This window comes from Crinia signifera, chromosome 5 (genome assembly GCF_055691185.1).
Source record: "Crinia signifera chromosome 5, ASM5569118v1, whole genome shotgun sequence".
Taxonomy (NCBI): domain Eukaryota; kingdom Metazoa; phylum Chordata; class Amphibia; order Anura; family Myobatrachidae; genus Crinia; species Crinia signifera.
Genome location: NC_139221.1, coordinates 4,490,513 through 4,515,099, shown reverse-complemented (window position 1 = coordinate 4,515,099; position 24,587 = coordinate 4,490,513). Strand labels below are relative to the sequence as shown.

Here is a 24,587-nt window from a genome sequence, read left to right as displayed (position 1 = left end):
ACCTTCCTCCCTCTAGTGTCAGTGCGTGTCCTCGTGTTCTGCTGCTCCTCTTCCTGTGACTAATGTCTCCCACCTGTACCTTTCTCCCTCTAGTGTCAGTGCGTGTCCTCGTGTTCTGCTGGTCCTCTTCCTGTGACTAATGTTTTCCACCTGTACCTTCCTACCACTAGTGTCAGTGCATGTCCTCGTGTTCTACTGCTCCTCTACCTGTGAAGAATGTCTCCCACCTGTACCTTCCTCCCCCTAGTGTCAGTGCATGTCCTCGTGTTCTGCTGCTCCTCTACCTGTGAAGAATGTCTCCCACCTGTACCTTCCTCCCCCCAGTGTCAGTGCGTGTCCTCGTGTTCTGCTGCTCCTCTTCCTGTGACTAATGTCTCCCACCTGTACCTTCCTCCCTCTAGTGTCAGTGCATGTCCTCGTGTTCTGTTGCTCCTCTTCCTGTGAAGAATGTCTCCCACCTGTACCTTCCTCCCTCTAGTGTCAGTGCATGTCCTCGTGTTCTGCTGCTCCTCTTCCTGTGACTAATGTCTCCCACCTGTACCTTCCTCCCTCTAGTGTCAGTGCATGTCCTCGTGTTCTGTTGCTCCTCTTCCTGTGAAGAATGTCTCCCACCTGTACCTTCCTCCCCCTAGTGTCAGTGCATGTCCTCGTGTTCTGCTGCTCCTCTTCCTGTGAAGAATGTCTCCCAACTGTACCTTGGTGTCATGAACCCACCGGTCGCCTGTTCAGATACTTTAATCTGAGCAGCTCCGGCCGTGACTGGGGTTCACTTTGGACACACGAGTCCCCTCTTTGAGGTACACTGCCACCAGCCAAAGCCTGATTTTAGCGCTTTGAAACTGCACAAGGGGCGGCTTGTCTCGCACCTTACCACACAATACAGTATAAAAATGGTAACGTTTCTCTTCTTTGGCTTACAGGTCCTAAGAATCACAAAATCAGAACTGGGAATATGTATTATTTATTCCTAGAAATACTACAGAGCTTTAAGTGATAAAAATGGTTACAAGATATTACAATGATTTTAAAAGCACACATTGATACAACTCAAAATAAAATAAAAGGGAATTAAAAAGGACAGAACTGTATCTTACACCTAACTACAAATATCCTGCCGTGGGCGGGGGGGTGGGGGGGTGGTGTCTCCACATGAAATCAAATGGTCGCTTCCAGCTAGATGCTGTTCCCCCAAGAAGTACCACTGACTTATTGACAAGAGGGACAGTTATACTTGCAGGCTCCCTCATCCCTCCCACCCTTGGGATTTGACCCCTTCCATCCTGGAACTTGTCCCTAGGTAATGTTGCTTCTACAGTATATGCAGAATTTGTCTGTTGTTTACAAAGTGATTGAACCTCCTTCCTTATCTAGTGAGACGCATAGCAGACAGGCTTCACTGATAAGAGGAAGGAGACAATCTCTAATCTTGTGGACCATGGTTTATGAGGGGTCTCAGGTCTTATCTGACATCCTAACTCCAGAGAACTATACAGATGGTTACACTCCCTGGGTCACCAATAATTTACACACATAATACAAGACATGTTCTGATCTCCCACATAATAATAGCAGACATGATTTTACACACAATACCAGAAATACATTGATCTCACACATAATAATAACAGGAGGCATGCTTTATTCCATCCATCACCTGATCTGATCGTTACACTTGGTAAAACCCTTGATATAATGTATGTGAAAGTTTCTATCATGTCCTCCCTTTCCCTTCTCTGCTCTAAAGTATACATATTAAGATCTTTTAGTCTTTCCTGGTACGTTTTGTGATGTAGGCCATGCACCATTTTAGTTGCCCTTCTTTTTAAAGTCTCTAATGTATTTATATCCTTCTGGAGATATGGCCTCCAGAACTGAACACAATACTCTAGATGAGGTCGTACCAATGACCTATACAGTGGCATTATTACTTCTTTCTTTCTACTGCTGATACCTCTCCCTATGCAACCAAGCATCTGACTTGCCTTCTTCATTGCTTTGTTACATTGCCTACCTGCTTTTAAGTCCCCTGAAATAGTGACACCTAGATCCCTCTCTTCCTCAGTAGTTTCCATTATAGTGCCATTTATACTATATTTAGTCTTTGGATTTCTGAGACCCAAGTGCATGATTTTGCATTTTTTGGCATTAAACTGTAGTTGCCATGCTCTTGACCATTCCTCTAATCTACCTAGATCCTCAATCATTTGTTTTACCCCTCCTGGTGTGTCTACCCTGTTGCATACCTTTGTGTCATCTGCAAAAAGGCACATTTTACCCTCAATTCCATTTGCAATATCACCAATAAAGATATTAAAAAGCACTTGTCCAAGTACAGATCCCTGGGGTACTCCACTTGTAACCTTTCCCTCCTGACTGTACTCTGTTTACTACAACTCTCTGTTTTCTGTCCTGCAACCACGCTCTTATCAATTCAACTATCTTAGAATACAATCCCAAGCTTTCAAGTTTATTTAACAGTCTGCGATGTGGGACAGTGTCAAAAGCCTTACTAAAGTCTAGAAAAACTACATCTACAGCCCCACATTGATCTATTACTTTAGTCACCCAGTCAAAAAAGTCAATAAGATTTGTTTGACATGATCTTCCCCCAGTAAACCCATGCTGTGCTGTTTTGGATCCTGTAAATTGCTGGTTTTGAGATATTCTACAACTCTTTATTTTAAGAGTGTTTCCATCAATTTCCCTACTACTAATGTAAGGCTCACTGGTCGATAGTTGCTTACCTCTTCCTTGCTTCCACTTTTGTGCAGTGGGACTACATTCGCTGTTTTCCAGTCCTCTGGGATTACTCCAGTAGCTAGTGACAGGTTGAATAATTCTGTTAATGGTTTTACCAGCTCCCCTTTAAGCTCTTTTAGTATCCTTGGATGTATCCCATCTGGCCCCATTGATTTATCCACTTTCAGTTCTGAGAGTTCTGTGAGGACTTTCTCCTCTGTAAATGTACTTGTTTCTCCCTCAGTTTTCTGACTATACTTGCAACTTAACTGTGGCCCCTTCCCCTCTCTTTCAGCAGTGAATACTGAGCAGAAATAATTATTAAGGTACTCTTTACCTAGAACGGCGCCCACGATTGAAATCGCGGGATCGCGGGTAAAATCGCGGCAATCGCGGTAATCGCGGGTAAATCGCGGGTACATCAAAATCGGGTACCCGCGATTACCGCGATTTTCCCATAGGGAACAATGTTAAAAAGGCAGATTGACCGCGATTTTAGCGTTAAATGCCTCAATGCCCGCGATTTTTACATAGGAAACAATGTTAAATGGGCCACAGAGCCCTAATAGTCCCCCTGAATTGTTAAATGGCCCCCACAATTTTTAACGCCACCCCACGATCAACGTGAACCCGAAGCGTGGCGAGCGCAGCGAGCCCGCGAGGGGCGGCGGTACGCGTCCTACGACCTTTTCATGCCCTACTATCCACGTCGGCGTGGAGTTGAGAATAGAATAGTGTGGCGAGCGCAGCGAGCCACCGAGCCCGAAGCGTGGCGAGCGCAGCGAGCCCCGCGAGGGGACGCGGATACCTTCACAGGTAAACGCGTCCCTTCGCGGGCTTCACAGGTGTCCGCGTCGCCACGGACACCTGTGAAGCCCGCGAGGGGACGCGTTTACCTGTGAAGGTATCCGCGTCCCCTCGCGGGGCTCGCTGCGCTCGCCACGCTTCGGGCTCGGTGGCTCGCTGCGCTCGCCACACTATTCTATTCTCAACTCCACGCCGACGTGGATAGTAGGGCATGAAAAGGTCGTAGGACGCGTACCGCCGCCCCTCGCGGGGCTCGCTGCGCTCGCCACGCTTCGGGTTCACGTTGATCGTGGGGTGGCGTTAAAAATTTTGGGGGCCATTTAAGACTTCAGGGGGACTATTTGGGCTCTGTGGCCCATTTAACATTGTTTCCTATGTCAAAATCGCGGTCATTGAGGCATTTAACGGTAAAATCGCGGTCAATCTGCCTTTTAACATTGTTCCCTATGGGAAATCGCGGGCATCGCGTCGCGGGCATCGCGGGTACATTTATGGCCGGCCGCGACGCGACCGACGCGATTTTTCAGGTTTAACATGGTTTTCAATGGGAAAATCGCGGGCATCGCGTCGGTCGCGTCGCGGGTAGCCATAAATGTACCCGCGATGCCCGCGACGGGCGCCGTTCTAGGTAAAGAGTACCATTATTAATATTATCTGCTATTACATTGTCCCCCTCAAGAAAACTTCCACTCTCTGTCTTTAGTCTTATTATTCTACTTTTTGTTTTTCTCCTTTCACTTATATACCTAAAAAAAGTTTTCCCCCCTTTACCCACTGACTGGGCCATTTTCTCTTCAGCCTGTGCTTTGCACATCTGATTACCTTCTTAGCCTCCTTCTGTCTAACAAGATACACCTCTTTGTCCTCATTCTTCTGCGTCTGCTTATATTTGCTGAAGGTCAACTTTTTTGCTTGCACTTTACTTGCTACTTCTTACACAAACCACAATGGCTTTCTTTTTCTTGTGTTTTTCCTAACTCTTTTGACACAAAGTTCTGTTGCTTTTAGAATTGCACTTTTTAATTTTTCCCACTTATCCTGCACTCCTTCCAAGTTCTTCTCTTCTGCCAAAGAATCCCTTACAGAGTTTCCCATCTCTACAAAATCAGCCTTCCTAAAATCTAACACCTTTGTTTTTGTGTGCGATGAGTCAGTCTCTGTCTTTATTTTGAACCATACTGCTTGATGGTCACTGGATCCCAGATTTTCACCCACATTTATGTCAGATATTCTGTCACCATTTGTAAGTATTAAGTCTAATATTGCGTCCTTACGAGTGGGCTCCCTCACCAATTGCTGGAGGGATGCTCCTTGCAAGGAATTCAGCATGTCCCTACTTCTGGTGGAACTTGCAACAGGCAGCTCCCAGTTTACATCAGGTAGATTAAAGTCTCCCATGATTATCACCTCTCCTTTTAATGCCATTTTATTGATGTCCTGCAATAGACTCTTGTCTAGTTCCTCTTTCTGACCTGGTGGTCTGTAGATCACCCCTATACAAAGAATCGCCTTCTCCCCTGTTTCTATGGTCACCCAAAGGGCCTCAGTTTTTTCTTCAATACTTTGTATTAAGGTAGACTTTATATATTTTTTCACATATATTGCAACACCTCCTCCAATTTTTCCCATTCTGTCCTTCCTAAATAAAGTATATCCTGGTATAGCTATGTCCCAGTCATGATTTTCATTGCACCATGTCTCTGTCATAGCCACAATATCCAGTTCATCCCTTGTCATTATTGCAATTAGTTCTGGGATTTTATTTCCTAAGCTCCTAGCATTTGCACACATAGCTCTTAAAGTTGTGTTTGTGCTTCTCCTGCTGCTAGCTTTGTTCATCTTTCTGCCTATATCTATTCGGTTTTGATCGGCATTATCTTCTGTTGCAGTGGATAGGCTTTCTGTTCCATTTGCCTGCAGAGACAATACCTCTAGGTTGGGGGAGCAGATTTCTTCAGTCTTATTTGGTTCACTGCCCCCCTCTGCTAGTTTAAATAGTTGCTTATGAAGCTTCCAAACTTCTCTCTTAATATTCTCGTTCCCCTTGAAGATGGGTGCAGGCCATCACTTTTATATAAGGCTCTGTCTTGCCAGGTAGCTTGACTTTGACCTAAATATCCAAATCTCTCCTCATTGCACCAATTCCTTAGCCAAACATTGAAGTTTCTGATTCTCAGAGTTCTATCTTCCCCTTGGTGTACTGGCAATACTTCTGAAAAAGTTACAGTGGTTGCCACCTGTTTTAGAGCGGTTCCTAACTTTCTAAATTCATCTTTTACGGCCATGACTTCAGCATTAACCAGGTCATTTGTGCCTAGGTGGACGATGACATCCACCTCCCCATCTTTTCTTGCTGCCTTTACAATTCTTAGCATGCGTTCTTTATCTCTTGGAGCTGTGGCTCCATACTCTAAATCTTGCAAAGATACTGGAAAACCTATTACTCTTTATAATACACATGTACTAGTATCCCACTGCTATCTTGTGGAAAAACCCGGGTTTTAACCTTTCTGTTACTGCTTAGAACAAACTGTGCTTACTATACACTGAATCTTGTACCTGCTCATATTATTAGCACCACCTGGGTAAACCCTTTAAATACCGGCCCTACTCCTCGCCCTTACGGCCGCAAAACTACTGCTACATAGTCATAATGTAGACCTCAATACTCAGCAGGGGGAGGCACTCACTTGCCATGACATGACATTGTGATATGTGACTATCCTTTATCTCTGACCCCCACTGGTGAGTCCAAGTCCGCCTTGTAATTCATTTGTCCGATCCTAGTGGCTTTGGAAGCGGAGGAGATAGGGTGAACAGGGGGGCAAATACGACACCTGGTACTGTTAACCTACTATTAAAATAACTTATAACTCACCACCTGTGTTGACCATCGCCAAATTCCGTAATCCAGGTGACTCTCCCTCTTCTGCTATTCCTACTCCACCTCCCCTTATACCAAATCTGGTTAATGGAAAGATTTTTGTCCCTGTCACGCTCACACCCCACTTTATCACTGGACGAGCACAAAATGGGTCACAATAGAAATGCTAGACAGACCCCTTTAACCCCCCACTCCACACAATCCACTACGGATGTGAGCCCCCCACCTGACGATGACCCCTTCTTAAATAGCCAGACAGGCTTCTCCTCTACAGCACAGGAAATACTGTCAGTCCTAATGCCACATATTGACAAAAAACTGGACGAATTTAAAACCTCTTTCCAGACTACAGTTAGAGAAGTTGCATCTAACACCTCCCGCATTGCTGATCTTGAACAAAGTATGAGTGATGCGGAGGATTCTATTAACAATGTACAATCCTCCTCTGACGCCTCAACAATGATGATACAAGAGCTCCAAGATAAAATTGAGGATTTAGAAAATAGAAACCGGAGAAATAACCTCCGATTCATAGGTATTCCGGAAAGCATTAAACCAAGTATGTTGTCAGACTATCTTACTTCCAAACTATTATTGGCCCTAGACGTATTGGACACAGTTGATTTTCCCCACATAGAACGAGTACATAGAATTGGACAAGAAAAATCTGATCCCAACTCGCGCCCCAGCCCAGTGATAGCACAATATCTTGACTTCAGAACCAAAGAACTCATACTGCGTGCTTACAAGAAAATGGATCAACTAACAATTGATGGCATTTGTGTACTCATCTTTCAAGATTTATCTGTGGCAGTAGCCCAGAAACGCAAGGCGTTCTCGCCAATATGTAAATTCTTGGTGGACTCCCATAGGAGGTTCGCTTTATTATACCCGGCCAAATTACGGGTGACGGACAATGGGCGCACCCTATTGTTTGACGACCCTGAAGCCGCAAAGGCACACCTAATGTCATCAATTGGTTCTCCTAGATCACCAGTGGCCACTTGAGCTCCTTCACAATACTGTTAATACTAACTGTTTCTCCCTATGCTAGACTTTACTTAATGTTAAGTTTGTTACTGTTAGGTATATCATTACTGCCTCACCTACCTCACCACAATTACAGGTGAACCACCCTGAGGGAACAGATCCAGCTAATTACCCGGAAGGACCACCACCAGCTTCTTTTGCCCCCCTTTCCGCCCCCCCCCCTTCCACCCCACCAATTGGATTACAGATATCTCTGCAACAATAGTAGAGGTTGAGGACACTATTCCGCCCACAAGATCTGGCGATAGGAGTTGGTGATTCGTGCCATCTTGGGCCACTCCTGGTATCAACACCTTTGTGCCCTCCCTCCATATTGCAAGTTTGGGGACTGTACAACAACCATCATTGGACACTTTGGACTTTCCCCACCACCAAGTGGGCGCCACCAGTGTCCATCCATCTGGATGTTTGGGACTTCCTGGGTCTAACCCCCATGTGGTTTGGTTCGGTGAGATGATAATTTTATTATTTATGCTCATTATTGTCATTTGTTTTTAGACTGTATTCTTTGGCTTGTAGTTTTTAGAAAATGTATTAAAACTGTGATAGATCTAACCAATCTCCCATTTATTTTTTGCCAAGTATTGCACCCAATTTAATAATCCAATCAGCGCTGCCCACCCCCCCTTTTTTTGCCTTTTTGTTCATATCATTACTGTTGTATAGTTTAAATCCGGTCGGTTCTGATACACCAATCAGAATGCACCGCAAAAATTTGGTTTGGAAAATATGGAAAATGTTGTCAAGGCTTCACATGCTATTAACATTATATGATCTTTCTGTCATTGCTGTTCGGAATACATTGCTATATCAGGCTTGTCTAATCTACCAGACATGGGTTTTGCTATTTATCAAGGCATGGTCTTCCACTCGCTGGGATGGAGGGCCATCTTGTACGTTTAATCTCTGTTCTAGTGTCTTTGCCAAGGCTGGAGTAGGATGACACCACACATTCCAACGACCCTACCATATTCTCCCCCCACATTCTATTAATATACTATCTTGGAATGTGTGCGGCTTAAACTCCCCAATAAAGAGGAGGAGAATATTGACTCACTTAAAACACCATAATCCAGATATAGTCCTATTACAGGAGACCCACTGGAAGGCCGGTGAGGACTCAACTCTTAGGCACTGGCGTAACTAAGCTACCGCAGCCCCCGCCATGGCGGGGAGGCGCAGAGTAACTATGGGCGCCTGGGGGGCTGCGGTGCTATAGTTACCCGCTACGCTGCATCTGCGGTCACTGCCCGTCACTCGCTCCCGGCGCCGGCTCCTGCTGATAATGAAAAGTGACACTTAGAAAATGGCTGCCCCCGTATTGCAGACAGTTTTGGCAGCCATTTTCTAAGAGTCACTTTTCATTATCAGCAGGAGCCGGTGCCGGGAGCGAGTGACGGGACAGTGACGCAGATGCGGCCGGGCAGCAGCGCGACAGGTATGGGTATGAAGGGGGGGGGGTTCGCAGTCGCGCCGGGGGGGGGGGCGCCGAAAAAATTTGGCGGGGGGGCGCAGAATATATAGTTACGCCACTGCTCTTAGGGCACCATGGATTGCAGAGTGCATATCAGCCCCTTACGTCACCAAATCACGAGGAGTAGCTATACTCTTCTCTAAAAAACTGGTCTATTCTGTTACTGATTCAATTTTGGACCCTGAGGGTAGATTCCTGCTATTAGACATTCGGATAGGAGACTCAGCTTACACCATCCTGAATATATATGCCCCTAACGCTCAGACCCCAGACTTTCTCCACCAGATCTTTCAATTACTAGCACAACGACCACACTCCTCGCTACTCATAGGAGATCCCATATTGGACAAATTACCCCCCCACGGTCTACCTCTTCCAATATATGGACGACATTCAACACATTTCTAACCCAAATGCATGTAACCGATGCATGGAGAATATTTCACCCCACTGATAAGTCATACACATTCCACTCGGGAGTCCATCACTCATTTTCACGGATAGATTACATCCTAATAGCAGACCACCTGGTTCCCTCTGTCACTTCAGCTAACATAGGAGACATCCTGATCTCTGACCACGCCCCCATAAACATATCCCTCAACATATCCTCTACAAACCCCCGTCACAAATCCTGGAGATTTCCCTCATACCTCTTTCACTCAGAAAACTTTCGCCAATATCTCAAACACCACTGGCTGGATTACATGGACACTAACATAGAACATTGGGACACTCCGGTGCTATTTTGGGAAACCGCAAAAACGGTAATGAGGGGACACATAATTGCGTATATAGCTAAACGAAACAAAGCCTCCAAAGCACAATATGAATCCCTTCATACTAACATGAACTCTTGTCTCCACTCTTATATTTCTAACCCCACTGAGGACAACCACACAGCTTACCACCAGGCAAAACAGCTTCTCGAGGACTTCCTGCTCTCGCAAGCTCAAAGACACCTCGATTTCATGAAAAATAGGTATTACAGATGGGGCAACCGCACTGGACGCTTACTAGCAAATCTAACAAAAACTTTCCATCGTAGAAATCACATCACATCTATAAAACAAACTAAGGAATCCCCACTCCTAACGAAGACACACGACATAGTCGACGCATTCCAAACCTTTTATACCACACTATACTCGGCTGACCCCCCAGACTATGAACAAATGGACCAACTACTTAGGGACTCTAGACTACCCTCTCTCTCAATCCCAAATAGAAATGTTAGACAAAGACATCACGGCTGAGGAGGTGACCCAAGCCATCTCATCCCTTCAAACAAATAAATCCCCGGGCCAGACGGATTTTCTGCAGAATACTATAAAATACTACAGCCAGACATTATCCCAACATTATTAGAACTCTATCAAACTATCCACAAATCCCAACCCTCCTATCCCACATTCAATGAGGCATACACGACCTTGATTCTCAAACCCGGCCGTGAATCCACAAAATTAGACTCATATCGCCCTATCACTCTCTTAAACGTGGATTTTAAGCTCCTATCTAAAATAATGGCTACTAGAATACAATCCTTCTTTTCGGAAATCATCTCACCTACCCAAATGGGGTTTGTCGCGGGGCGACAGTCCGTTAGGGGTATTCGCACTGCAATTGCCTCGGTAATTACATCCAATCTCCACCCCAATGCCCTACATATGTTGCTGAGTCTAGAAGCCCATAAGTCATTTGATACAGTTTCTTGGCCCTTCTTATTCTTAACATTATCAGCCTACTCTTTTGGACCTCATTTCATAAATTTGGTTAAATTCTTCTATAACACCCCAAACACCTCTTTACTTATTAACGGAACTAAGAGTTTACCCATCCAGATGCACAGAGGGACTAGACAGGGGTGTCCTCTTTCCCCAATCCTGTTTAACCTTTCCCTAGACCCTATACTCAGACTAATCGAATCCTGGCCTACTTTTCAGGGAATACGCATAGGAAACATGGAAATAAAAACGACCGCATTTGCCGACGACGTACTGATATACATGGCAAACCCCAAAATCTCTTTACGCCCTCTCTTAGAACTCCTAGGTAACGCAGGTCGGTTATCCGGGTTCCAAATTAATTTGGAAAAGTCCGAAATTCTGTATTTGAAGCGGGGATTTACACGGCCCAAGTGGGCTTCGCAACTGCCCATGAGATTGGCTAAAGGTCGCCTGACCTATTATGGCATAATCCTGCCCAAAAATATACAAAACCTGTATACCTACAACATTAGCAAAACTATTAAAAATCTTGCCAGGGATCTAAACAGAATGGGCCATCTCCAATTGTCCTACTTGGGCAGAGCGAATCTCCTGCGAATGATATACTTCCCCAAACTCCTATATCAACTCCAGGTCTTGCCCCTTCTACTTACTAAACCAAATATTCTCACTGTAACGAAAATGTTCCGAACTTTCATCTGGAACGGGGGAAGAGCAAGAATTGGAATGATAAAATTAACTCAACCCAAATGGAATGGCAGCATTAATTTCCCGGACATAATGATATATAACCAAGCGGCGATATTCAGATATCTTAAAGACTGGTTACTCACAAATCACACATACGCTAACACCGCCCTAGAACAAAACTTTCTACCTCATATCTCCCTAACCGCCTTCCTACACCTAGAAGATAGGGACATACCTCCGGAAATACACCTCAACCCCCTCCTAATGTCCACACGCAAAGTATGGCTAACCTTACGCCACTCTTTTCACTTGAACCCACACCATACTGTACATCTGCCCTTCTTACGAAACCCCCAATTTCATGATGGCAATGCTCCGCCCCTCTTAACAAGTTGGAGTGGAGCGGGACTAAATAGAGTTGGACAGCTAATGGACGTACTCAACGATCCTCCATTAGCCCTGGAATAATATGTTTTATAATATTTAGCACACATGTTATAATGATAAGGAAACCCATGATTGCTATGTAACCCCACAGCATGTATATGAATATGTGATTCTAGACTTACATGCCTGAACACACAGCAATGTAATTTGTTTTGATATGATGCTTTGACTTAATAAAAAGTTGTTATAAAAAAAAAAATGACAGGGGGGGGGGCACCATGATAACAGAGGGTTTAGGTGGGGGAGGGGCGGTGTTAGTGGTGCCAGTGTACATGCTAAGAGAGTGGCAGAGAGAGGGTGGGAATGGGATTAAAAATAGGCCCTGGTGTTTAAAGTACGCAGGCCCACCATGGCGACAAAAGTGAAGGATGTAGTTGTGCAGGCGCCGAAAAGGGGGTGTGGCCACTCAACAGGGGGCATGTCCTTGAGTGTAGTGTACAACACCATATACAACTTCTACACATTATGCAACAAATACTATACTTGTCCAAATGGATTGAGCCAAAATTCACAATACGCTTCATAAACAGGGACATTGTCCACCAAAGGCGTGTTGGAATATGTGTTGGAATATGTGCAACAGACTGAGGGTTTCACTCATATGCATATACATGTGTATGTACACTGGAGGGACAGTAGATGGCGATATACTGTCATATGTATTGTTTGTCTGCTGTTATATTCCTGTATCTCTCTGATGTTTCCTGTTTGTTGTTGTCTTAAGAAGAGGAATGGAGAAGCACATGTAGCAGACATCTTGTGTGAACAAGATACCACTGAATGCTGATGTTATGTAATGTTATATTGATCCTGTTACTCAGTTATACATAAAGAAGTTATACCTTTACAAGACTCATCCTATCTGATTGCAAGGTAACACCTGTGACCATCTTTTATGTGAAGCTGACCGCTGCATACATCATTGGTAGATTCCATTGCAGAAACGCCAACAGGTTATGGGCCCAGACTGGAGTCAACACAAGCTGAAGCATATACAAGATAAAAGAAATCCGGAGTGTATTGCAAGTCAGAGAAGGCGCAACACTACAAGTCCCAGCAGACGCTGACAGCAGACTGTGTAAAAATACACAATAATCACCCAGGAGAATCTCTGAGGAAAACTGTGAGTACAAACAAGTTTAATACTACAGAAGAATAGAGAGATTCATGCAAAAGGGGATATGGCTAATTACACAGATCTCAGACTAGCTGCAAGCAAGCTTTCTAATGAAAACTATCAGACATGGAAGTTTAAAGTAGAAATGCTGTTAACAAGGGATGATTTATGGGAAGTCATAAGTGCAGACAGACCTGCAGGAGAGGATCAGCAGTGGAATAAGAAGGACAGACAGGCTAGAGCAACCATAAGCTTACTAGTGGAGGATGATCAACTTATTCACATCTGTGATGAACATACAGCTAGAGACATGTGGACAGCTTTGCAGAGAGTGCATGAAAGGTCAAGTTTGAACAGCAAACTATTCCTATTAAGAAAGTTATACCAGATGAGGTTTAACAAAGACAAGACAATGCAAGAACACATTATTGCACTACTAGAGATAACTACAAAGCTCAGATCAATGGGAGAAGAAATTAAAAACAACCATATAGTAGCTATTTTACTGTGCAGTTTACCAGACACATACAGTGCTCTAATAAATGCACTAGAAACGAGGCCTGAAGCAGAAATCACACTAGACTTTGTGAAGAACAGGCTCATAGAGGAGTATCAGCGCAGAAAGGAGCTTACAGAGTGTAATACTGAAAGTGATACAGAGAAAGCACTTAAAATGGTGGACACTAGGCCACACACTAAGGAAGCAAGAGCATGCTTCAGATGTAGGAAATTGGGTCATTTAAGGAAAGATTGTACCATATGGAAATCAGAACAGCACAGACCACCTGAAAGATTTCACAAACAAAGAGCCAAAGCCACACTCACAGAAACAAGTGTACATAACTGGAATGGGACATTTAAAGCGACAGTAACCCAATTGTCAGACAAATGGTATGTAGATTCAGGAGCAACTAGTCATATGACAAATAACAAGGACTTCTTCACTGAACTTGATTTGAACCATAAGGAAACTATCTACCTGGCAGATGGAACAAATATCATTGCAGAAGGTAAAGGGAAAGGTCAATTCCTATACTCCAAGGGTAATGGCAACTACACACAGATACCAATTACAGATGTACTATATGTTCCTAAGCTAGAAGGGGCGCTATTGTCAGTAAAGAATTTATCAGAAAAAGGACTTACTGTAAAATTCCAGAATAACAAGTGTCTTATCCAAAATGGAAGAGAAACACTAGCCACAGCCAGAATAAAAGAACACTTATATTGCTTAGATATTGCAGCACAGCAAGTAAAGCTAAGTACACAGAAACATGCAGACTGCATTCACAAGTGGCACAGAAGATTGGGACACAGACACCCAGATTGCATAAAGGAAATGCAGAGAAGAGACCTAGCAAAGGACCTCGCAGTGTCAAACTGTTCAGAAATGATGACATGCCAGTGTTGTATAAAAGCAAAAGCAACAAGGATGACAATTCCAAAGAAAAGTGAAAGCAGAGCTTCAAAACCATTAGATCTTGTACACAGTGATGTATGCGGACCTATGAAAATATGCACATCGGGAGGCAAAAGGTACATGCTGACATTTACTGATGACTATTCCAGGTTCACAGTCACTTACCTTATAAGAAGCAAAGATGAAGTCTTTGACAAGCAACAAGATTATGTATCCATGACCAGAAACAGATTCAAGAGGAATATGCTAATTTTTCGAAGTGACAATGGAGGAGAGTTCACAGGGCAGAAAATAGAACAGTACTTAAGGAGACTCGGCATAGAGCATCAGAAAACTGTACCGTACACACCAGAACAAAATGGCGTATCCGAGAGAAAGAACCGATCGTTAACAGAAATGATCAGATGTATGCTGACGGATTCAGGACTACCTGATAAATATTGGGGTGAAGCGGCAATGACAGCCGCCTATCTTCAAAACAGACTACTCTCCAGAGCAGTACAGAAGACACCTCATGAGTTATGGTATGGTAAGAAACCCAGCCTAAAGCACATCAGAGTTTTCGGATGCAAAGCCGCAGAAAAACGGAGTAAGTTACAGAATCGAGCCGTAGAGGGAATTCTAGTTGGTTACAGTGAACATTCAAAAGGTTACAGAATCTTAAATCGAAAAGATGATAGAATAACCATAAGCAACAGTGTGACATTCGTGGAGGAACCAAGAGACGATGTCATAATTCCTGAAAAAGAAACCGTAGAATCCAATGAAACAGATGAAAGAGAGATCACTCAAGAAGTTGAGATACAATATAAGACAAATACCATCAACACTCAAGAAAACACAACAGAAGAAGTGAGAAGATCTTCAAGGGAAAACAAAGGTAAAGCACCCGTACATTTATCTTACAAAGCAGAGGCAATAAACATACAAGAACCTACATCATGGGAAGAAATTGCTACCTTTTCAGAAAGAGAAGCACAAAAATGGCTAGAAGCCGCAAAGGAAGAAATTAAGTCAATGGAAGATAACCAGACATGGACATTGACCAGACTACCCGCAGATAAAAAGCCCATAGGATGCAAATGGACATTTAAGGTCAAATATGATACTGAAGGAAAAGTAGAAAGATACAAGGCGAGATTAGTAGCAAAAGGATATTCACAGAAATTTGGAGAAGATTATGATGAAACGTTTGCTCCAGTTGTGAAGCACACCACCATTACAAGATAACCATCTATACAGACAAGCTATAGGAAAATTGCTATATATTGCAACCGTCACAAGACCAGACATTTCCACAGCAGTTGGGATATTAAGCAGGAAAGTTTTCAAACCAACACAGATGGACTGGAACGCAGTTAAGAGAGTAATTTGTTACTTAAAGGGAACAATCAACAAGAAACTCAAACTCTCAGCAAGCAAAGGTCAAAAATTAACAGGACATGTTGATTCAGACTGGGCTGGAGATGTAAACGACAGAAAATCCACAAGTGGATATCTATTCTCAATCGGAGAAGGATTAATCAGCTGGACAAGCAAGAAACAGTCTTCTGTAGCACTGTCATCTACAGAAGCTGAGTACATAGCAGCAGCTCACGCCAGTCAAGAAGTTACATGGTAAATGCAACTATTATCAGACCTAGGTATGCATCAAGAAGAACCTATCAAGATATATGCGGATAATCAAGGATGCCTTGCGTTAGCGCAAACTGAGAGAGTAAATCCCAGAACCAAGCATATTGATGTCAAGCATCATTTTCTGAGGGATCTACAAGAACAAGGTCTTATAGAGTTGAACTATTGTCCGACAGAAGACATGACAGCTGATATCCTGACCAAGCCTCTTGTCAGAGAGAGACATTTGAGACTTACATTAAAAATGGGTTTAATTGAAGAAACCTAGTCTGTTGAGAAGGGGTGTTGGAATATGTGCAACAGACTGTGGGTTTCACTCATATGCATATACATGTGTATGTACACTGGAGGGACAGTAGATGGCGATATACTGTCATATGTATTGTTTGTCTGTAGTTATATTCCTGTATCTCTCTGATGTTTTCCTGTTTGTTGTTGTCTTAAGAGAAGGAATGGAGAAGCACATGTAGCAGACATCTTGTGTGAACAAGATACCACTGAATGCTGATGTTATGTAATGTTATATTGATCCTGTTACTCAGTTATACATAAAGAAGTTATACCTTTACAAGACTCATCCTATCTGATTGCAAGGTAACACCTGTGACCATCTTTTATGTGAAGCTGACCGCTGCATACATCATTGGTAGATTCCATCGCAGAAACGCCAACAAGGCACGCATTACACATTTACACCATAATGTCCATTACACGTTACACATTACACGCCATTATGTCTATTATGTATTATGCCAAACACCATAATGCCTATTAAAAATTATGCTACATAAGTGCTGCTTCTCTACATGCTCATTGCCATGGGTTCCATGCTTATTGCCAGAGGTTCCATGCTCATTGCCATGTGGGATTACATGGTCATTGCCAACAGGGAATACATGCTTGTGGTAAATGGGGGACAGCCGCCGCCAGGCAGAAGTGATAGCCACTGACAGTGGCAGAGCCTGGCTGTATTCAGAGCACTGCAGGTCCCGGTTATTTGAAATAATACCCGTTTCACAGCAGAAAATGCATTCCCAGGTTGGCCCCTTTTACACCAGCCTAGTCCCTGCATTTTCTGGTGTGAGGGGGAGAGAAAACCACCCCTCCCCCCCTTTAACCAGTTATCTCATTAACCGGCTATATCTTCGGAACCAACTGACCCATTTGCATGAGACAAGTATTATATTGAAGAACTTTTGAGTGGGCTTTGAATAAATTTTAGTCCAGTGAATCTGAAACGTTTGGTTCCAGAGTAATCTGCCCTCAAAGAACATGAACAGCCATGAAATTACATTTAAAAAATAAGAAAAATCGCTTTACACGCAATATCTCTGGAACCGATTGACCGATATGGACCAGCCTGGTATCATATTAAAGACCCAGCGATTTGGAATTGAATGAAATCAAGCACAAACTTTTTTGATGCCAGGGAGGGAACTGGCAGCCATCGGAACCAGGTTGGGGTCGGAATTGACGGGTCCCATATTATCCTATGGGGAAAAAAACGTTACAGCTTTGCCAAGCGATATACACATACATACATGCATACATACACATACTGTCAGGGTTCTTCTGACAAACATCTGGATATGTGTGTGTGTGTGTATGTACAGTATATGTATGTATGTATATGTGTGTGTCAGGGTTCTTCTGACAAACATCTGGATATGTATGTGGGTGTGTATGTACAGTATATGTATGTATGTACTGTATGTATGTATGTATGTATGTATGTGTATGTATGTACAGTATATGTATGAATGTGTATGTATGTACAGTATATGTATGTATGTATATTTGTGTGTCAGGGCTCTTCTGACAAACATCTGGATGTGTGTGTGTGTATGTATGTACAGTATATGTATGTGTGTGTACAGTATGTACAGTATATGTATGTGTATGTATGTATGTACAGTATATGTACATAGGCGAATCTAGGGGGTGGTCCGGGGGTGCACAGGACCACCCATTAGCCCATTTTGTAGCTGAGGGATGGGGCTTTCCAACGAGCCCAGCCCCGTGTCTCTACCCCCTGGGAACCGGAAATACGGCCAGGCAAAGCTGGAATGTTTTCCCTATAGGATAACATGGGACCCGCTAATTCCGACCCCCACCCAGTTCAACGGCTGCCAGTTCCCCCTTCGGCATCACTGAAGCTCGAGGTTGATCTCAGTCGAGCCCAAATGGCTGGGCCTTCAATCTGATACCAGGCTGGATCCATATGGGTTAATTGGTTCCAGGGACATTGAGGTTAAACTGTTTTTTTTATTTCTTAAATGTAATTTCATGACTGTTTATGTTCTTTGAGGGCAGATTTCTCAGGAACCAAACAGCCCAGTTTCACGGGACCAAAATCATTCGAAGACAACTCAAAAGTTCTTCACATGATACTGGTCTCATGTAAATGGGTCAGTTGGTTCCGAATATATAGCTGGTTGGTTAAGGGGGTAGGGAGAGGGGAGTGGTTGTCTCTCCCCCTCACACCATGATCCTAGGACCATATTCCCGGGTAAATCCCTGCATTTTCTGTTGTGAAAGGGGTATTATTTCAAACAGCCGTGGCCTGCAGTGCTCTGAATACAGCCGGCCAGCCCCCAGCTCTCTGCCCAGCTGCCAATGACTGTCACCCCTGTATCTTCCACTCCAATTCTTCTCCCCGCTTTCACCTCAGCCCGCCCCCCCCCCCCTTTAATCATGTGGTGCCGGCGCCCGGCGTGCTCCCCCAACGTCACGCACAACAACAGCGCGCACAATATTTCAAATGTTCACTCGGCTAGAGGGGACACCAGGAGGGGAGTGGGAGCGTGCTCTGCGCTGCGCTCTGCTCCTCTCCCCATAGAAGCAGCTGCACCGCTCTCCATCTCTCCCTGCAGCAGCAGCGAAGGCTCATATAAAAATTTACAGTAAGTGGCACTTTTGGGGGCATTGCTCAAGGGACGCTACAAGTAGCGGTATGTGGGGGCATTACGCATAATGTGTGGCTTAATGTGTAAATGGCATTACGGTGTGCAGCATCATGTGTAAGGGTCATTATGTGTGCAGCATCATGTGTAAGGGTCATTATGTGTGCAGCATCATGTGTAAGGGGCATTATGTGTGCAGCATCATGTGTAATGGGTACTATGGTGTACGGCATCATGTGTAATGGGTACTATGGTATACGGCATCATGTGTAATGGGTACTATGGTATGCGGCAACATGTGCAATGGGTACTATGGTGTGCGGCATCATGTGTAATGGGTACTATGGTGTTCGGCATCATGTGTAATGGGTACTATGGTGCGCGGCATCATGTGTAATGGGTACTATGGTGTGCGGCATCATGTGTAATGGGTACAATGGTGTGCGGCATCATGTGTAATGGGTACTATGGTGTGCGGCATGTGTAATGGGTACTATGGTGTGCGGCATCATGTGTAAGGGGCATTACGGTGTGCAGCATCATGTGTAATGGGTACTATGGTGCGCAGCATCATGTGTAATGGGTACTATGGTGCGCGGCATCATGTGTAATGGGTACTATGGTGCGCGGCATCATGTGTAATGGGTACTATGGTGCGCGGCATCATGTGTAATGGGTACTATGGTGTGCGGCATCATGTGTAATATGTACTATGGTGTACGGCATCATGTGTTATGGGTACTATGGTGCGCGGCATCATGTGTAATGGGTACTATGGTGTACGGCATCATGTGTAATGGGTGCTATGGTGCGCGGCATCATGTGTAAGGGGCATTACGGTGTGCGGCATCATGTGTAATGGGTACTATGGTGCGCGGCATCATGTGTAATGGGTACTATGGTGTGCGGCATCATGTGTAATGGGTACTATGGTGTGCGGCATCATGTGTAATGGGTACTATGGTGTGCGGCATCATGTGTAATGGGTACTATGGTGTGCGGCATCATGTGTAATGGGTACTATGGTGTGCGGCATCATGTGTAATGGGTACTATGGTGTGCGGCATCATGTGTAATGGGTACTATGGTGTGCGGCATCATGTGTAATGGGTACTATGGTGTGCGGCATCATGTGTAATGGGTACTATGGTGTGCGGCATCATGTGTATTGGGTACTATGGTGTGCGGCATCATGTGTAATGGGTACTATGGTGTGTGGCATCATGTGTATTATGTACTATGGTGTACGGCATCATGTGTAAGGGGCATTACGGTGTGCAGCATCATGTGTAATGGGTACTATGGTGCGCGGCATCATGTGTAATGGGTACTATGGTGTGCGGCATCATGTGTAATGGGTACTATGGTGTGCGGCATCATGTGTAAGGGGCATTACGGTGTGCAACATCATGTGTAATGGGTACTATGGTGTGCAGCATCATGTTTAATGGGTACTATGGTATGCGGCATCATGTGTAATGGGTACTATGGTGTGCGGCATCATGTGTAATGGGTACTATGGTGTGCGGCATCATGTGTAAGGGGCATTACGGTGTGCAGCATCATGTGTAATGGGTACTATGGTGCGCGGCATCATGTGTAATGGGTACTATGGTGTGCGGCATCATGTGTAATGGGTACTATGGTGCGCAGCATCATGTGTAATGGGTACTATGGTGTGCAGCATCATGTGTAATGGGTACTATGGTGTGTGGCATCATGTGTATTATGTACTATGGTGTGCAGCATCATGTGTAAGGGGCATTACGGTGTGCAGCATCATGTGTAATGGGTACTATGGTGCGCGGCATCATGTGTAATGGGTACTATGGTGTGCGGCATCATGTGTAATAGGTACTATGGTGTGCGGCATTATGTGAAATGGGTACTATGGTGTGTGGCATCATGTGTATTGGGTACTATGGTGTGCGGCATCATGTGCAATGGGTACTATGGTGTGCGGCATCATGTGTAATGGGTACTATGGTGCCATCAAGCAAGAACCCCCTAGCAATGAGCACGTAGGTAAGCATCACTTATGTGGCAAATATGTAATGGGCATTACGGTTTGTTATATAGTATGTTATGGGCATCATGATGTGTGGCCCAATGTGTAATAGGCATTATGGTGTGTGGCCTTATGTGTAATTGGCATTACGGCGTGTGGCTTTATGTGTAATGGGTATTACGGAGTTTGCTAAAATGTGTAATGGGCATTACTGTGTATGATCTAAAGTGTAATACCACACCCTTTTTGTGATGCCAGGCCTCCTTCCCATGTGGTCAAGCCCGCTTTTGCCACGCGGCTACGCCGCACAAAGTTCCCCCTACTGTTATATCTAGATCTGGGACCACCCATTATCATAATTCTAGATTCGCCTATGGTATGTATGTATATGTGTGTGTCAGGGTTCTTCTGACAAACATCTGGATATATTTGTGTGTATGTACAGTATGTGTATGTACAGTATATGTATGTATGTATGTATGTATGTATGTATGTGTCAGGGTTCTTCTGACAGACATCTGGATATATTTGTGTGTATGTACAGTATGTGTATGTATGTGTATGTATGTGTCAGGATTCTTTGGACAGACATCTGGTTATATGTGTGTGTGTGTATGTACAGTATGTATATGTGTTTGTATGTACAGTATATGTATGTATGTATGTATGTATGTACAGTATATGCATGTATGTGGCAGGGTTCTTCGAACAGACATCTGGATATATGTGTGCGTATGTACAGTATATGAGTGTGTGTATGTACAGTATGTATATGTGTGTGTATGTACAGTATGTGTATGTACAGTATATGTATGTATGTATGTGTCAGGGTTCGTCGGACAGACATCTGGATATATGTGTGTGTATGTACAGTACAATACGCTTCATAAACTGGGACATTGTCCACCAAAGGCGGGCATTACACATTTACACCATAATGTCCATTACACGTTAAGTTACATGCCATTTTGTCCATTATGTATTATGCAAAACACCATAATGCCTATTAAAAATGATGCTACATAAGTGCTGCTTATCTACATGCTCATTGCCAAGGGTTCCATGCTCATTGCCAGTGGTTCCATGCTCGTTGCCATGTAGGATTACATGCTCATTGCCAAGGGGGAATACATGCTCGTTGGTAAATGGGGGACAGCCACCACCAGGCAGAAGTGATAGCCACTGACAGTGGCAGAGCCTGGCTGTACTCCAAGCACTGCAGGTCCCGGCTATTTGAAATAATACCCCTTTCACACCAGAAAATGCATTCCCAGGTTGGCCTCTTTTACACCAGCCTAGTCCCTGCATTTTCTGGTGTGAGGGGGAGAGAAATCCACCCCTCCCCCCTTTAACCAGATATCTCATTTAACCGGCTATATCTTCGGAACCAACTGACCCATTTACATGAGACTAGTATCATATTGAAGAACTTTTGAGTGGGCTTTGAATAATTTTGGTCCAGAGAAAATGGAACGTTTGGTTCCAGAGTATTCTGCCCTCAAAGAACATGAACAGCCATGAAATTACATTTCAAAAATAAAAAAATCGATTTACATGCAATATCTCTTTATCCGATTGACCGATATGGACCAGCCTGGTATCATATTGAAGACCCAGCGATTTGGAATTGAATGAAATCAAGCACAAGCTTCTGTGATGCCAGGGAGGGAACTGGCAGCCGTCGGAACTGGGTGGGGGTCGGAATTGCCGGGTACCATATTATCCTATGGGGAAAAAAACGTTACAGCTTTACCAGGCGATATCTCCGGTTCCCGTGGGGGGGGGGGGGGCTAGAGACACCGGGCTGGGCTCGTTGGAAAGCCCTCGTCCTAAGCTACAAAATGACAGGGGGCATGTGCCCGGGTGCCCCCCTCCCCTGAATCCACCACTGTATGTATATGTGTGTGTCAGGGTTCTTCTGACAAACATCTGGATGTGTGTGTATGTACAGTATGTGTATGTATGTATGTGTATGTATGTACAGTATATGTATGTGTATGTACAGTATATGTATATATGTATATGTGTGTGTCAGGGTTCTTCTGACAAACATCTGGATGTGTGTGTATGTACAGTATGTGTATGTATGTATGTATGTATGTATGTATGTATGTGTATGTATGTACAGTATATGTATGTGGGTATGTACAGTATATGTATGTATGTATATGTGTGTGTCAGGGTTCTTCTGACAAACATCTGGATATGTGTGTGTGTGTGTGTATAGTATATGTATGTGTGTGTATGTACAGTATGTGTATGTATGTACAGTATCTAAAATACAATATCCCCAGCCCCTGGATTCCACAATCACACAGGGCCCCAGTTTATTCCCAAGAGACATGTTATCTATACAAAGCATATACACTTCAAAAGCCTTACACTGGGATTTCACACCTACATGGGCAATGGCTTCTAACACCTCTCCACAAGCCTGCTTTGTTCCTGAATAACTTGTGTGACTAAATCACTAAATTAGCAACTGAAAAGGAAAGTTACTTGTAGTTTATTTAATCAATATCTGTCCAAAATACATCTTTGTACAAGAAAGAAGCAACCAAACACAGCAATAACCTGGAGCACTCACAGACTTCAGTAAAAGTGTTTTCATCATACCGGATACCACAAATATGGCGCCGCAGAAGGCTGCCTCGGAGCTGTGCAGCTCAACCAAACTACATGTCTCCCCTTGTCTCCCCCTGTCCTTGTCCTCGAGTGTGATGACCCTGCCAAGTGTGGTAACCAAGCACAGCAGAGAAGCCCTTCTGAAATGGAGCTCACCCCTGGTGCAGACCACCCATATGAGCCTGACGGAGCGGGACGTGGGCAGATCGGCAGCCCTCACAGTCCATGCTGCCCTTGCTGCCCTGTGCAGAAAGGATGCAGCAAAGTTGAATGGCAGTTGCTGGAGAGTGGACCGGCGACCATGGAGAACCATTCACAGAGGTAGCAGAAAAGTAAACCCCCAGGGCCTACTTATGGAGGCCCAAAAAGGAAGTGGTGTGACTCAGTGCCCACCTGAGAAGATAGCCAGAACGGAGCCCCCGACAACAATGAGGGCAATCCCAGCCAGGCCGCTGGCTCCCTCCAGTAGGAACAGACATGCCCCTACCACCGCCAAGTGGCCTGGAGGGGCCCCCCACCTAACAGCTAGGCTGACAGGAAGATATGTGAGGCTCAGGACTCGCATGAGGGGCCACCGTGCTGGGGCCCTAGCTAAGTGGAGACGCAGAGGTCACAGATCTGCACTCCCAGCTATCCTACTCTCGAACACCCGATCCCTTGTAAACAAGATGGATGAGCTGTCCCTGCTCATAAATGATGCAAGATCAGGCACTGCTGGCTCATCTATCCTATGCTTTACTGAGACATGGCTAGATGAACTCATTGCCGACTCCTCGGTGATGCTGCCGGGCTACAGTCTCCTCAGGGCTGACCGCGACAAGGAGCTCACCGGAAAAACCAAGGGAGGAGGTATCTGCTTCTTCATAAATGAAGGGTGGTGCACCGACGTAAAAACTCTGAGTAAATCAAGCAGCCCTCAACTGGAGACATCATTAAATGCAACCCATTCTACTCCCCCCGGGAATTTGCCTCAATAGTCCTGGTGGGGGTGTATATACCTCCCCAAGGAAATGCGAAAGAAGCCCAACTCCAACTGGCCACAAGGATAACAGACACAG

General features: G+C 44.5%; 1 protein-coding gene across 4 annotated transcripts in view; it reads right to left on the bottom strand.

The window, feature by feature from the left end:
• Positions 1-24,587, bottom strand: part of AOC1 (amine oxidase copper containing 1) — a 130,651-nt gene that overhangs the window by 36,685 nt on the left and 69,379 nt on the right. The window contains exon 1 of one of the 4 annotated variants that reach the window (XM_083186540.1): positions 22,459-22,523. The exons of 2 other annotated variants lie outside the window; for them this stretch is intronic. In XM_083186540.1, coding sequence (XP_083042666.1) covers positions 22,459-22,508 — 50 coding nt within the window. In that variant the 5' untranslated portion in view covers positions 22,509-22,523. Of the gene's footprint in view, positions 1-17,313; positions 17,379-22,458; positions 22,524-24,587 lie in introns of those variants that run through there. One more of the 4 variants, XM_083186541.1, reaches the window with a different exon arrangement.